At 33.7% G+C, this 13,937-nt stretch overlaps 1 protein-coding gene across 4 annotated transcripts; it reads left to right on the top strand.

The window, feature by feature from the left end:
- The first annotated feature begins 233 nt into the window (after positions 1-233).
- Positions 234-13,903, top strand: LOC109546369 (EH domain-binding protein 1). 4 transcript variants are annotated; one of them, XM_048669393.1, is made up of 17 exons: positions 234-358; positions 706-836; positions 7,361-7,568; positions 9,073-9,254; positions 9,316-9,518; positions 9,583-9,954; positions 10,018-10,150; positions 10,256-10,374; positions 10,480-10,695; positions 10,748-10,929; positions 10,992-11,261; positions 11,444-11,581; positions 11,765-11,957; positions 12,009-12,151; positions 12,241-12,461; positions 12,516-12,704; positions 12,764-13,903. In XM_048669393.1, exons 2-17 carry the CDS (start codon positions 733-735, stop codon positions 12,843-12,845), a joined length of 2,955 nt encoding a protein of 984 aa, XP_048525350.1. In that variant the 5' UTR covers positions 234-358; positions 706-732; the 3' UTR covers positions 12,846-13,903. The 4 variants fall into 4 exon arrangements, with proteins under 4 accessions (XP_048525350.1, XP_019772860.1, XP_048525349.1 ...); XM_019917301.2 differs by having other exon boundaries at positions 234-836; positions 11,486-11,581; XM_048669392.1 differs by having other exon boundaries at positions 234-836.
- Positions 13,904-13,937: the final 34 nt, after the last annotated feature.

The following is a 13,937-nucleotide window of genomic DNA, read 5'->3' as shown; positions in this document are numbered from 1 at the left end:
CCTAATCTTCGATGGCTAATAGTTTATTTGTTATATTTCTTGCCTACTCAGTTGATTCTCAGTTGTAACTTTCAAATAAAGTACATTCTTGACTAGTACCCTCTATGCAAAAATGTACAAACTACTGCAAAAATTTTCAAGGAACCACCGGAAAACTATACCTAATTGCCTAGATGGCGCGCTGACTGGCGATTTTTGACAATGACAAGTCCAATACAAAATTATTTATGATAGGTAATCATTCTATAAATAAAGTATTGACAGCATAGCATAGACTTGACTTCTGAGTTCGAAAAACAATAAGCATAAGAAAAACTTCCAATTACAATGCGTAACTAGTTAAAGCCAGTCCAGCCAGGTATGTGAGTGCACGGATCAACCAAAACTTCGTGGAAAATACACAACTCCCTTCTCCCGCAGTTTTCAAGTGATTCAGTTTGTGTAATTTGGTTTTTAGTGTCAAAGTACTCGCAAATATCGCAATTCGCATGATTTATAATCTATTTGAGCCTCATATTCAGTTGCCAGCTTAATACAGGACTGTTAAAGCACTTCCTGACTGAACAGAAGTGATAGGCACCATCAATGTGATATGGCCATCCTGTTTCTTTTATTTTATGCATGGTTTGTGTGTTTATTTGGCTATGTAGGTGTTGTTGTGTGAACTGTTCGGTTTGTGTTAAAGTTTAATTTTCCACCATGCAGTCGTGTGTGGGATTGGAGGGCCACAATATGGGCTCAGTCTGGAAAAGGCTGCAAAGAGTTAATAAACGAGCTGCCAAGTTCCAGTTTACTGTGTCCTATCATCAGCTTTCAGTGGACTTTAGCTCAAAATGGTAAGACAATTCTCCATAGTTTAACTAGTTGCCATTTATATGTAATTGAATTAATACCACATTATCACTCTATTAACACCTCGGTTAACACTGCGAAATAGCAATAGCAATTTCGGGACAACCTGTGTACTCAGTGTGCTCGTCACTTAATTCAATAATCATGTCATAACTAATCGAGTAAATTAATACATAATAATCGACAAAACATGTTCTCATATTCTCATTAGAAATAAAGGGTGTCCCGTAAGCAGATGATCAAAAGGATACTGCGATATTCTTTGCATCAAAAGAAGACGATCTCTCCTCTGCTACAGAGGAGCCAGACATTTTTTGTTAATAAAAGTTAGGTCAGATCGTCTTCTTTTGGTCCAAAGAATATCGCAGTACCCTTTTGATCAGGAGCTTACGGGACACCCTGTATATACGAACCTTTTGAGCATACATGGGGTGTCTCCGAATAATTTTAATTGGGCAAGATAAAAAGAGTATGCGAGGTAGAAACTCTCCAAAAAAACTTACGAAAATTGATTTTTTTAAATATATTTTTGTTTCATTTACTTGACGGCTTAGCTTCAGCACGTAAAGCCATTTTTTAGACCGTGTATGATAGCAGCACAACAATAATGTTTGTCAATAGTTTGAAGCTTTAACTAAAAAAAAGTTCTCCTTGGAGATATCAATAAAATGAACATTTCTGAAAACAAGCTATTTTTAACCAAGGCGGTTTATTTTGAATGTAGGTTCAACATGCGCTGCTAAAAATATTCATTTTTATCTCTTCGATTCAAACGTAAATATTGAATCAGGCAATAACGTTATAAGTACTATCATAACAATTATTTTATAATTTAAATCTAAAAGTGATTTTAAAAGGTTTTTTGTTAGAGTCTGTGTATCCGCAGGACGGGGTTGGAGGAAAAAATGTTATAAAAACTTGTCATACTAGTTTTTTGTGTTCTACAGGTGGTCTCTAAAAGGAAAAGAAAAAGCTGCCATAAAATTATTAAGCGATTAAGTCTTAATTGATTGTATGACGATCTAACCTGTCAAGTGCAATTTACTTTCCCTTTTCTACAAATTATTGCATTGTCACAATATCCAGCGAAGGTTTTGGGGTGAAGAGTTAAAATCTGCTTTTTATTTTCATTAAGAGCTGTAGGTATCGGGAGCCACTTGCAATACTTTGCACACATTCGCTTAAAACAAAATAATTTGTTTGGGCCACACTGTATTTTGATTTTAAATATACTAGCTTAATCTCCAACTTCTTTTGCATAAAAATAATTGCTAAGAGTTGATTTCAGCAGCCGGACTTCAGATATATAAATTTCGGGATTTATAAGCAACAGGACGTAGGTACTTATTTAAAAATAAATGCGTGTAACAAATGTTCAAAAGAACCAACATTTTTTCCTGCACGTCCGAAAATATAAATTGAAAGTTCTGGAGCTAATAGAGAAAAAATGTAATTGCAGTTTCTTTTGTTGAATCATGAAATTAATGTTTTAAACCCAGATATCTGAAGAACAACTGCTCAAATCACCTTTTTAGGTACCTAAAATTCGATGTAGAATAAGAAATTTTATTTAGAAGTTAGACTTCGGTTATAAAAGCGCGCAAAGTAAACTTTCAGCATTTTATTTAATAAAATTAAAGCCCATATAATTATTTGACCCCAAAAAAACCCTCTAGCATATTATTATGACAATACACCTGCTTTTGAAAAGAAAATTTATGAATTAAAACCTAGTTGAATTTAAAACATACTTCGAAATCTTTCACATTTCGAAGTTAGTTTCAGCATTAGGAATTTGAAGCAGCCGCATTTTTATCGTACCTTTTATAGACACTCGATATACGAAACCGAGCGATTGCCCATTTATTGTGGGTCACCCTGTAAACTTTACCAAATTTGAATTAAAAGCCAGAAGTTTATCAGCCAAACTCTCGTCGTGAGTTTTGAGTCGTGAGCATTTTTTCCTAAATTTATAGCTTTTTATTAAAATGAAAACAGCAAAACGCACATGCCCGCTTGTATTTAAAACTACAGATATTCGTCGTGTTACTGTTGTTGATGTACATAATAGATGATAAGTAATTTGAAATAAACTGGAAATTTTATTATTAGACGGCAAAATTCAATTATTCAAGTAAAGTAGTTAATTACGTACCGTCACATCATACCTGTTATAAAAATGACTCGAAATGAAACTGATAACGTTCAATCATCAGTGTGTGTAACTCGTTTTTATCGTCATATTCCAAAATCGATGACTCCAAAATAGAAAATGTTGCTAATTAAACGGTAACGTGATGACTTTAAGCTAATGAAAAATTTCAGAAAACGTAAATCAAACACAGATTAAATTTATTATACTAATTGACGAAGCAGAGAAAGGTTTCGCGAATGTTACGAATTTCCAACACTTCAATAATAAATTTGTCATAACATTTTATACTTCCTACATGCTCCCAATTCAAGTGCAAGCACTTACCGAAATATGCTGGTGTATCAAGTCACTACAGTTCAATTAAAAAGTTCTCCATTGGGCACTTAACACATTTGATGTTCTAACACGAAAAAAGACACAGAAACACTCCCGAAACATGTAAAGTTACATCAGTGAACTAGTTTCTTAAGCCTAGATGAATTATTGTCTTAAATTGCACTTCTTACGTCTAAAGTAACCCGACGATGAACATTTAACTTCCGAATATAATTACCAAATGATCGAAAATCTAACAAACCTTAACATGTTGATAGCCGGCTGTGCAAAAAACCACCTTTTATTGATCTTGTTTATGTTAGCGCTTGCAACTACCGATAAAATAAACATCCGAAATATTTCAGGTTTTTAAGACCAAATGAATAAACTCTGTTTAGATTGGGCAGCAAATTTAAAGTACGGGGTAATTTTGTTCATGCATTACTGAAGGTTTTAGTACCTACTAGAAAATTTTGATATACAGGGTGTCCTGTAAGATATTCTTTGTCTCAAAAGAAGACGATCTGACCTAACTGTTATTAAGTAAAAAAAATGTCTGGCTCCTCTGCAATTGATGGTCAAAGTTCTTCAAAAAATTTATCTTTTTTGAAATATCGGGAGAATGGTACGTTGTATTTTGGTGAAACTTGCTGTAAATTTGTTCTTATGTAAGACTCATATTTTGAAACAATCGAATTCAGCCGTTTTGGGCAAGTGGTGAATTCTTGAGTGTCGCGGTACAAAAACTACCAGAACTTTTTATTTGGTGGATGGAATCAACTATTTTTTTTTGTTGATGCACTAATCATTTATTCACAATTTTGTGCTCTTTGTAAAATCTTGTAGCATTCATAGTTTTTGCGCATTTTGGGAAAATAAATTCAAAATTACTATATGATAACCGCCAGCAAGAAATTCATGAGCCTACCAAACACCCTGAATATGTTTCTGTTGCGTTAAAGAGATCTGCTTAAGGAAAGTTTTTTACAAAGATATTAATACATATTTTTAATCTGAGAGTTTCCACACTTTGGCATATGTAGATTCAAACCCATTGCAAAGTAGACTGTTAACGATAAAAAATAGTCTATACTTAAGCCAAGTCATCGTATATTCGCGTTTTTTGAAAACAGAAAACCTGAAACAATAATTGTACAAGAAAAAAAGGGTCGGTAGCGGTCGAATGCTTCGTAATATAAGAATTTAATCAGTATCACTAAACCCGTTAGATATTTTAGATGACAACATTTTCTAGGCAGCCAAAGTCACCAATGAATGACGCATTTATTGATAGAAAATGTGGCTCTAGACCAAGAGGTTTATTTTAAGAAAAAAAACTGGCTTTCAACTGCTTTTGCATTTTAAGAAGATATATCTACTTAACTTTTACGAAACAAGGACAATCGCGAAAGACAAACCCTTTTAATTTCGTAAAGACCAATTTCGACATTGTTATTGTTAACCAACCGCATAAAATACTGAATATTTTTTCCTTGCTGATAAAGTTTATATAGCAAAATATAATAATTATGTACCTAACATATTTCGTAATTTGATTGAAAGGTTAATTTTTACTTTATTTTTAATTACCCTGTAGTTTATCTGATCTATGACTTACATCTCCTTACTTTGAAAGATTCACCAAGTTTTTCTCGATATTAAATATTCAAATTCATACAATGTTTCGAATAGTGCAGATTAGAAAGTACTTAAGTAAATGATCAAAAAAGTACTTAAATCACGTACATGCCCAGGATTATATCATTTGGTACAGCCAGTATTGAAGTTTGTTACTTTATTTTACAGATTATTAGTAGTCGTAAAATAAGTAAATTACGTATATTAAACTAAATTGTTTATATTCGAATTTAAGAGGGTTTTCTCTAAAAAATGTTATCATTAGTACTAGAAAAGTGCAGATAAAATTGAATAAATACCAGTGACTAACAATTTTATATTAAGTAAATTAATCTACAAACCTAGTATTTTTCCAAATCTTTGAATTTTAAGTCCCTAGTAACCCTTTTAATTCATGAAATGTGTCTTTCGAAGGATACTTCTAATATGAATTTGAATGGCAACTAAGAATAAAATTCTGCTAAATTACAATACTTATAGTTGGATTTGAGTAGATTTTTTGTCTTCGTAGTTAACATGCAACTCGCTGGTAATAATTTTAAAGTTAAGCGAAAAACAAAATATGTATCAACTGGCCAAATGTTATGATTCTGGACTCGTATGTATGCTTGATACAAATGTGTATTTTTAGCGGAAAACCTTCTCCCAAAGTCAATGCCACCCAACATCATTGAGATATGACCTTTGAAATGTTCTTAAACGAACTAAGTACCTTCATTCAATTCAACGGCATGTTTATCAGGTTTACTTGTAGTAAATTACATTATTGTGGGTTTATTCGTTATATAAGTGAAAGATAAGACTACTGAGATGTCTTTTTGACTTGCTTATCTCGAGAGCAATTTATTAGCCGAAAATCGTTTCATGTTCATAAGGAACTACTGCAATCGGAGTCAATGAGTAATTCAAGATATTATACAAAATCAATTTAATATTTGCTTTGCGTCGAGAACTGAGCTTCAACATGTCATATTCTGTGGTTCAATATCTCAACCTCACCACAGAAACAATACTGTTGTGGGATTAAATTATGATAATGTAGTCGTAAACAAGATTTAAATTAAAACACTAGTGTTCCCCTCAAATAAATTAAATGGACTTACAAAGCTCATTTAATGATTTTTCGTTTGAATGTGATTTTACTGAAGAATTTTACTAAATGGCGCAATACTTCAACCTAGTTATTCTGCCGATTGTGATTGTAATGATACTTAAATATTACTTTATTATTCACCAGCGACCCACGGAGAGTAAAAGTAAAGTAATAATACTTCACTTCATAAATAATTCATAAAATCCACTTTAAATTCAGGATGTGCAGTCAATACTACTTATAAAACGGTATTAAGTAGACGTAAATTTAAAGGCTAGAAGGCACATGCTACTGAAACAGTTTTAAACAGGAAGTTATACGAGATTTCCTGCATGCAGTCAGGAAAACATGCATACTGTTATGGGCTACTATCATGCCTTTTCATGCAAGTTATATTATTGTATTTTAAGAGGCAGTTTCGGGGAAAGTTTTATTTAAAATGTAACACAATGACAAGCGTTTTAATAAAACTATTATTATATCTCGTTTCAAAGCCATTGATCTAGGATTCCTTCCATCATCCATATAAGGCATCTTGTACTTATTAAGATATCTGATAAAACCTTGCAGGTGGTTGAAAATTAATGTAAAAACTATACGTTAAATATTCAGATTGAGACTCCATTAGTATGCTGGTAAATCAGAAGTTCTTTACATGGATCCAAGTTTATCAGGCAATGTGAATAAGGAAACATAGCTCTTTGTTGGAAAATACGAATGCCACAAAAGAAACTTAATTAATTGCGCCTTAAATGTTTCAACCAAGACCGCCAGTTCAGTTTATTAATAATTAAGAAGTTAACATTTCTTAAGCTCGGCAATTATACAATGAATGACGATTTTTAACGCCGTTTTGTGAGGTGCCTAAAATTACAGTGGCATAGCAGCGCCAATAAAAATATTTTTACTCGAAAATCGTTCTGTTTATCGATATGAATCAAGAGTGTATTTTTTTTAGTTTAAGGTTAAAGCTGCCTAAGTACATTATTTTCGTGACTTTATTGTAAAGGGTAAAAAAAATAACTACTACTGCGCTCCCCCTAGTCCATCCCTGGAAAACCGAAATGCTAAAAGTATTTTCATGGGTCCTTTTTAAGAGCAATGATGTACTGTTCATTGTATACAAAAATAATTAAATCGCATGAAGTATTCTATTCCTTTAGAGGTCTGTATCCGTATTTTTTCGTCCCCTGTACAAATCCGAGAGCATGCCCACATTTTCCGGGACACCCTGTATATTTTTTTAAACTAAAGAAAAACAGGCACATCGAATTGATGAATGAAACAAGATATTTTTGATTACTTAGGCAACCTCATCGATTATCACTGGTATGGTCGCGAAGGTCCAGAAGAGTAAGTTCCAGCCCTGCGGCTTGGGAACCAACCCTACAAAACCCTTTTAAAGGGTTGGTAGTTTGGGCCGTCCCAGAAAATCACCAAGTAGCGATAACACTGTTTAAAGACCCACGGACAAACGAGTTAGAAGATAAGGATTGGACTTTTATACTAGAAGATGTAAGTTATTTGAGAAACGAATCTAATATCTAATAACTATCCTATTTAAATGTTTATTTCTTTCACCAGTGACACAATTCAATGATAATACGTTCACTTTTCATTCCAGTTTCCTCACTTTCGTAATTGTATTAGTGTGGCAATTTAAATAAAAATAATTGCCTTTGTTGAGCAATACCTAGACCAAAAGTTAATGAAAGGTCAAATTAACGTCCAATTTCTGCTGAAAAATGAATGTTACAAGGTACAGAATATACCACTTTGCCACCACATAAAGCAACAATTATTGTAGCCGCGTGTTCTTAATTGAATATTATCCAAATGGTTCGTTCAGCTGTTAATAAACAAATACTTAAAAGTATCGGCTTGCTTGCGTTGTTGGACTGCTTTTAATTACTCTAACGACGATCTTGTTTATTGTCTTTATCTTGAATTACATCTGCGTTTGTTGTAAACATTATTCCAACTACACTTAATAGACTCGTAATTGAATCTAGTGGAAATATACTAAAACCTAATTTATTTGCGGAAAGCCACAAATTGTCTTAGACACGAAGATTTAAAAGCTTTTAAGGGTACCTGTTAAAGTATCCTTTAGGTTGCGTATATTTTTAGTTCCTCATTAAGGAAGAAGTACAGGCGGTATTTTTAGGTCCTGACCTACATTGCAGGGTAATAACTTAAAATTCCTTGCCAAGAATGTGGTGCATTTCAGTTGACAATGAAACATTTTATGAAGGCTCGCAATTTCAACTTTGCCTTTTCTTACTAAAACGCTACATCTTCAATAAGTCGCAAAAAATAAAACGCATTATAAATATAAACAATTAAAATTTCTACTTGGAGATTTTGTAATTTTATCACTTGATATTACTACTATGTTTCTCAAGGTTTCCTAAATCAATTAATTGTGAACGCGACTATGTATTGTAATATTTCCGTCTGCATACAGTCTGAAATAAATTTCTTATCAATTATTTATCAAACCAAAACCCACTTGCTTCCTAATATAAAGCCAACCAACTGCACGGATTTTGATGCTAATAAAGAGTATTTTTATGTCATTACACTTAGTTGTTTGTACGAATTATTTTCCCAACTTCTACATTCTAATTGACTGAAATATCAATGAAAGGAAATATTTTCGAGTGCTCCGAGGATCATTGGGGGTTAATTAATTTGGTCTTAAGCGTCATTGTTTGACTATTTTCCAGCTTGTTTACACGCGAAATTATTTAAGTGACCCACTTAGAAGCCTCCAAATTAAATTAATGTTTTCATGCTTCAAATGAATATGGTTATTGAGCGGCCGATGATGACGATTTGATACTGCACTAATAATGATAAAGAGATGATTCTTTTCTAATTCATTTCCTTACTTGTCTAGTTTAAGTCTGAGGCTTAATCAGAAAAAAGTATAATTACCAACTCCGAAATTGTAATAAATGTTTCACTGTGTGTAACTCTCGGTTGTTTTTTTGAAAGCAATATTTTTAAATACTAGGTGCCAACGGCAGGAAAAAGACGCCAATTGGCGACAGCACATTTAAACATGAGAAAATACGCTAGTGTGGAGTCTTCGCAAACCGAACTCCAAATTGTCTTCAAGCCAACAACTAAAAAAATCACTGGAGCTAAATTAGACCTTACACTCTCCTGTGTATTCTTGCGAGAAGGACGAGCAACGTTAGTTGATATTTTGTATGCACTCACCATTTGAGCTTAAATATGCGTTTTTAAACTGCAGCGATGAAGACATGCAATCGATGGCGTCTTTAATGTCAGTAAACAACAACAGCGACGATATAGCACATTTGGAAGACGTGGATGATGAAGATTATTCTCAAAATTGTAGTTTGATGAAGAACAGTCTTCATGAAGTTACTAATAATATTCAGCAAATGACTACATCTTTAAGCTGGTCAGATTATGCTGGCACTCCAATGAGCAGTGAGTAACCATTTTCTCACGGGGAGAAATTGCAGTTTAATGTGGTTTATTACTTTGTTTATAGTAAACAGTATACAGTCTTTATCGCGAGATGATAAAACTCCAACGGCCGAAATGTTTTCACCCATGCAGGCTAAAACAAAGCTAGTCAAAACAATGCCACTTCCAAACGCCTCAGATTTTCAAGATACCGAACGGGACATTTACTCAGAAGAATGTTGTGCTATTCTAGAAAATCTTGAAGACTTGGAGGAAGAAGAATCAGTGGAGAATCCCAGTGTAGCAAACCTAGTTAGTGTAACTGCAAAAGTTGAAACAGTAACTCCCGTTAAGGAGGAAACGATTAGTAGGGGCGGTAATATAAAATTACCGCCACTAGAGTTAGATAGAGATTTGATAGAGACTCCGAAAAATCAACAGAAATTAACAACCCCAGGTACGAAATAATTGAGGCAATGCTATGTGCAAACATTAAGAACAAATTCTTATATTGATTTAGGTCAAGATTTGTTGGAATGGTGTAAAGAAATGACGAAAGATTATTCCGGCGTCAAAGTTACCAATTTAACTACAAGTTGGAGAAATGGAATGGCATTTTGTGCTCTTATCCATCACTTTAACCCCGAATTAATGTAAATATTCAAATACCCTTCATTCCTTTCAATTCCCTCACTGATTCTGGAAGGAAATGTTTAATGACGTACTTTCAATATTTAGTAAATATAATATTCTTTCAGAAACTTCGATTCTTTGTCGCCACACGACATCAAGGCAAATTGTAAAATAGCGTTTGATGCCGGAGACAAATTAGGTATACCAAGAGTGATAGAGCCTTCCGATATGCACATGTTAGCAGGTAATAGAAAAGTAAAATGAACTTTTCACACTTTAGCCTGCATTAAAATTCATCGCCAATATTTGCGTTTTCCCTCCGAAATTAAGTGTAAAATATTCCTTCTAGTTCCGGATAAACTAGCCGTGATGACTTATCTTCATCAACTGCGAGCGCACTTCACAGGTCACCAACTTGAGGTACATCAAATTGGCAGGACCTCTGAAGAAAGCAACTACATTATTGGCAAATTTAATACTGACAAGGATACTGATATCACAAAACAAGTATTTGGTCAGGAAATTATCAACTTGCGAAAGGCTAAACAAAGCCGAAAGTCTACAGGTATGTTACTTAAAATCTCAACAAATGATCAACTAAAATAAAATTGTTTCAGAACGTGATATGAACATTGCAAACAGTGAAGTAACTAAAGGCGACCCATCCAAATTAAAATTGCCTTTAAAGATCACAACTGAGCCATTGCCTGTCAGGCACAATAGCAAAGAAAAATCACCAACAACTGTAAAAGATGTTAAGGATATTTTTTTCAGTGGCTCCAAAAATATTATGAACAAGGCAAGTTTACTAATTTTCTACTTTCTTGGCAAGCAAATCATCATGAAAGTTATTTCGAACAGGTAATATCGTCTCCAAATAAAGACAAACAAGCGAAAAAAACAGATGAGAAAAAAGTCGACGCACAAAAATCTATTTTGATGACCAGAAGGGAACTCGTCGATCCATTTGGCTCTGACGAGGAAGAAGAACCTCTTCCTCCTCCAGTTGCGTCAAATAAAGGCGAAAGTTTGAACAAAGTTCAAACAAATGGGGAAATGAACGGGTCAATCAGCAACACAGACAGTAAAGTGAAAGATGATGTATTTGCAGATCTTCCAAAACCCAATCCGGTAAGTGATACATGCGGCTTATTGTTCAGCTTTTGCTTTACTTTGCCCAAAAGCATCCGAATAGAAGAAGGTAGAACCCGTCAACTTGAAATTTTATTTAACCCGACTGAAACCCAACAGGAATATTAAAGGTAGTTCACTAACATTGAGCTGGGTAACTAACATAAGTTTTTGATAGCAAGGTTTGGCAAAGAATTAAATTGTTTTTCACACGTATCATGCAGCAAATCCTAGTGCGACACTCGGAACAGCGAGAAAGGGCCCGTGCTTTATTGGAACAGGTGAAAAGAGACAGTTCAACTCCGACTTCGCCTACCAAAGTGAGTATATGCTATATCAATGTTGCTATTGCTCATTTTGGATTCTAGTTTAATTTTATTGTCTGTCCTAGTCCTACATTGCGTGTGTGACTTTAAATTAAACTTTTCATCAAATTATTCACACCGATATTATAGATATAATTATCAGACCAAATCTCGCAATGATTGCATTCTTGATTATAGTCTGAGGAAGAAAGGCAGAACGAACTCCGCGAACGAGCAAGACGTTTAATGGCCGAGGTAAAGAAGAGCTCAGGACCTACCACGGAAATTATCCGAGTTACTCCCGAATCTATTAAGGCATACGAAGAAGCCGAAGAGAAATTGACAAGATTGGGCGACGAAATTGAGCATTTAGAAAAACAGAATAGTACAGGTAATTATAATCAGTTCATGACTAGAACTTTTAAATAATATTTTGTTATAGATTCAGAAAAGAACGGGAATATCTACTCAGAAATGACAGCAAAGTTGGAAGAATACTCAAAAAAATATAGCCCAGTAGATAGTACTGATCGATCAGAACGCATAACTCCAGACAAACTGCCAGATGACTTAGGACTTAAAGAGGCGAGTAGAATTAATCGATTGCAAATAATAAAATAGCACGAAATTCTATAGTATGATGGCTAAATATGTAATTTGTTCCATACTTTTAGATGGGTATCGATGTCCATTCCTGGATAGACAATGAGATGGAAAACCTGGAAAGAGAACAAAGAACTATTGATGAACAGGCCGCGTTATTGGAGAAACAGTTGCGATTGGTAATGGAACCGGGAAATAGCAATGGAGAGGAAGAAATATTGATGTCTAAGTGGTTTATGTTTGTGAACAAGAAAAATGCGTTGTTAAGACGACAAATGCAGTTGAATATTTTGTAAGTAGCACAATTACGTGGTTATTCCAACTGAATATGTATTTCTAACATCAGGGAAAAAGAAGCGGATTATGAAACCAGGTATAAACGTTTAAATGAAGAGTTGAGAGAAATCGCTTCAATAGAAGATTGGAAGAAAACGGAGGAACAACGGAGTCGGGAGCAAGTCCTTTTGGATGAACTGGTCCAAATTGTTAATAAACGGGACGAATTGGTACATCATTTAGATAGTCAAGAAAAAGCGTACGTATATTTAAAAAAATTCTTATCTGCAAAACGCGTCAAATATTTTCATTTTTTAGCATCGAAGACGATGAGATTATCGAAAAGGATCTCTCGCACATCGAACTTCCAGCAAAAGACACCAATTGCGTTATTTCGTAACCTTTTTCCGTCTATTCTAGTGGAAAATTGCACGATTTTCTAAATACGATATTTATCTCGAATAACGTTAATTATTAATCTTATCGGCTTCTTGTGATAATTATTGCCCATCTACATAGAAATGTAAAAGGAAATGGTGCAGTTTTTTGTTGTATATTTAATTTATTAATCCCTTATTTATTTGTAAAGAACCATTACTTTAATCAGAATGCATTTGGAGCGAGGGCTGACCTGAATAACCAATCACATTGTTCTAAAGTGTATTTTGTCTACGATTACCAAGTGATATTACATTAATTAATGAATATCAACAGCAGATTTTTCCTTTGGAACATATTTTACTGGTCGTGTAAATATTAAGTGACGTTGTAATTATATGCCCTCCCTACTTAGTGCAATAATCAATACGTACGCCAATATTTGCCAAAAACGCTTATTTATGTTGAATCGGAAAGAGTTGTGAATTTTGTTACATTTTTTGAAACATTTTAGTCTTCCTGGCCTAGCCAAATTAAATAGAAATAATCAGAATATGTTTCTCAGTCCACATTAAATTATTTCTAAAGCAACAAATTATTACATGAAACATAATGAAGCTAAACAAAATCTCGTCAACTTACCTGCTACAATTTCCTAACTCTACTAACTACAAAATGTAATTAAGTATTTTCAGAATTCTTAAAACCTCCATGTGTGCTGTAGTTGGGGTAACCTTTTTCATTAACTACCTGGCATTATAAAGGAACTAGTACAGTTACATTTCTTTGGTTGTAAAATGTCGATGTAGATCGTTTCTGATTGCGGAAATGTTAAAAAATTTACGATTCACACTCAATCTGCGTGTTTCCATTTGTGGGTGAGATCGTAGTTGTGAATTTTAAAATACGACGTTGTTTTTATGCGAAATACAAATATATTTGTTTTAACTTTTTGATGTTGTAAAGTATCAGCTTTACGTGTTTCGGTGTAATATAATTTTTATATACATGTATATTTAATTTCCGTTAATCGTTTATCTTTAAGTCAATGTAAATAAACTGTACATGTACTATAATTTATGCAAGCGTTTTTCTTTGATTGAGGAACTGTGGC

This window comes from Dendroctonus ponderosae, unplaced genomic scaffold (assembly GCF_020466585.1).
Source record: "Dendroctonus ponderosae isolate FM_Combo_2020 unplaced genomic scaffold, Dpon_F_20191213v2 Dpon_F_20191213_8, whole genome shotgun sequence".
In the NCBI taxonomy this organism is placed as follows: Eukaryota; Metazoa; Arthropoda; class Insecta; order Coleoptera; family Curculionidae; genus Dendroctonus; species Dendroctonus ponderosae.
This window is presented reverse-complemented; position numbering and strand designations above follow the sequence as displayed.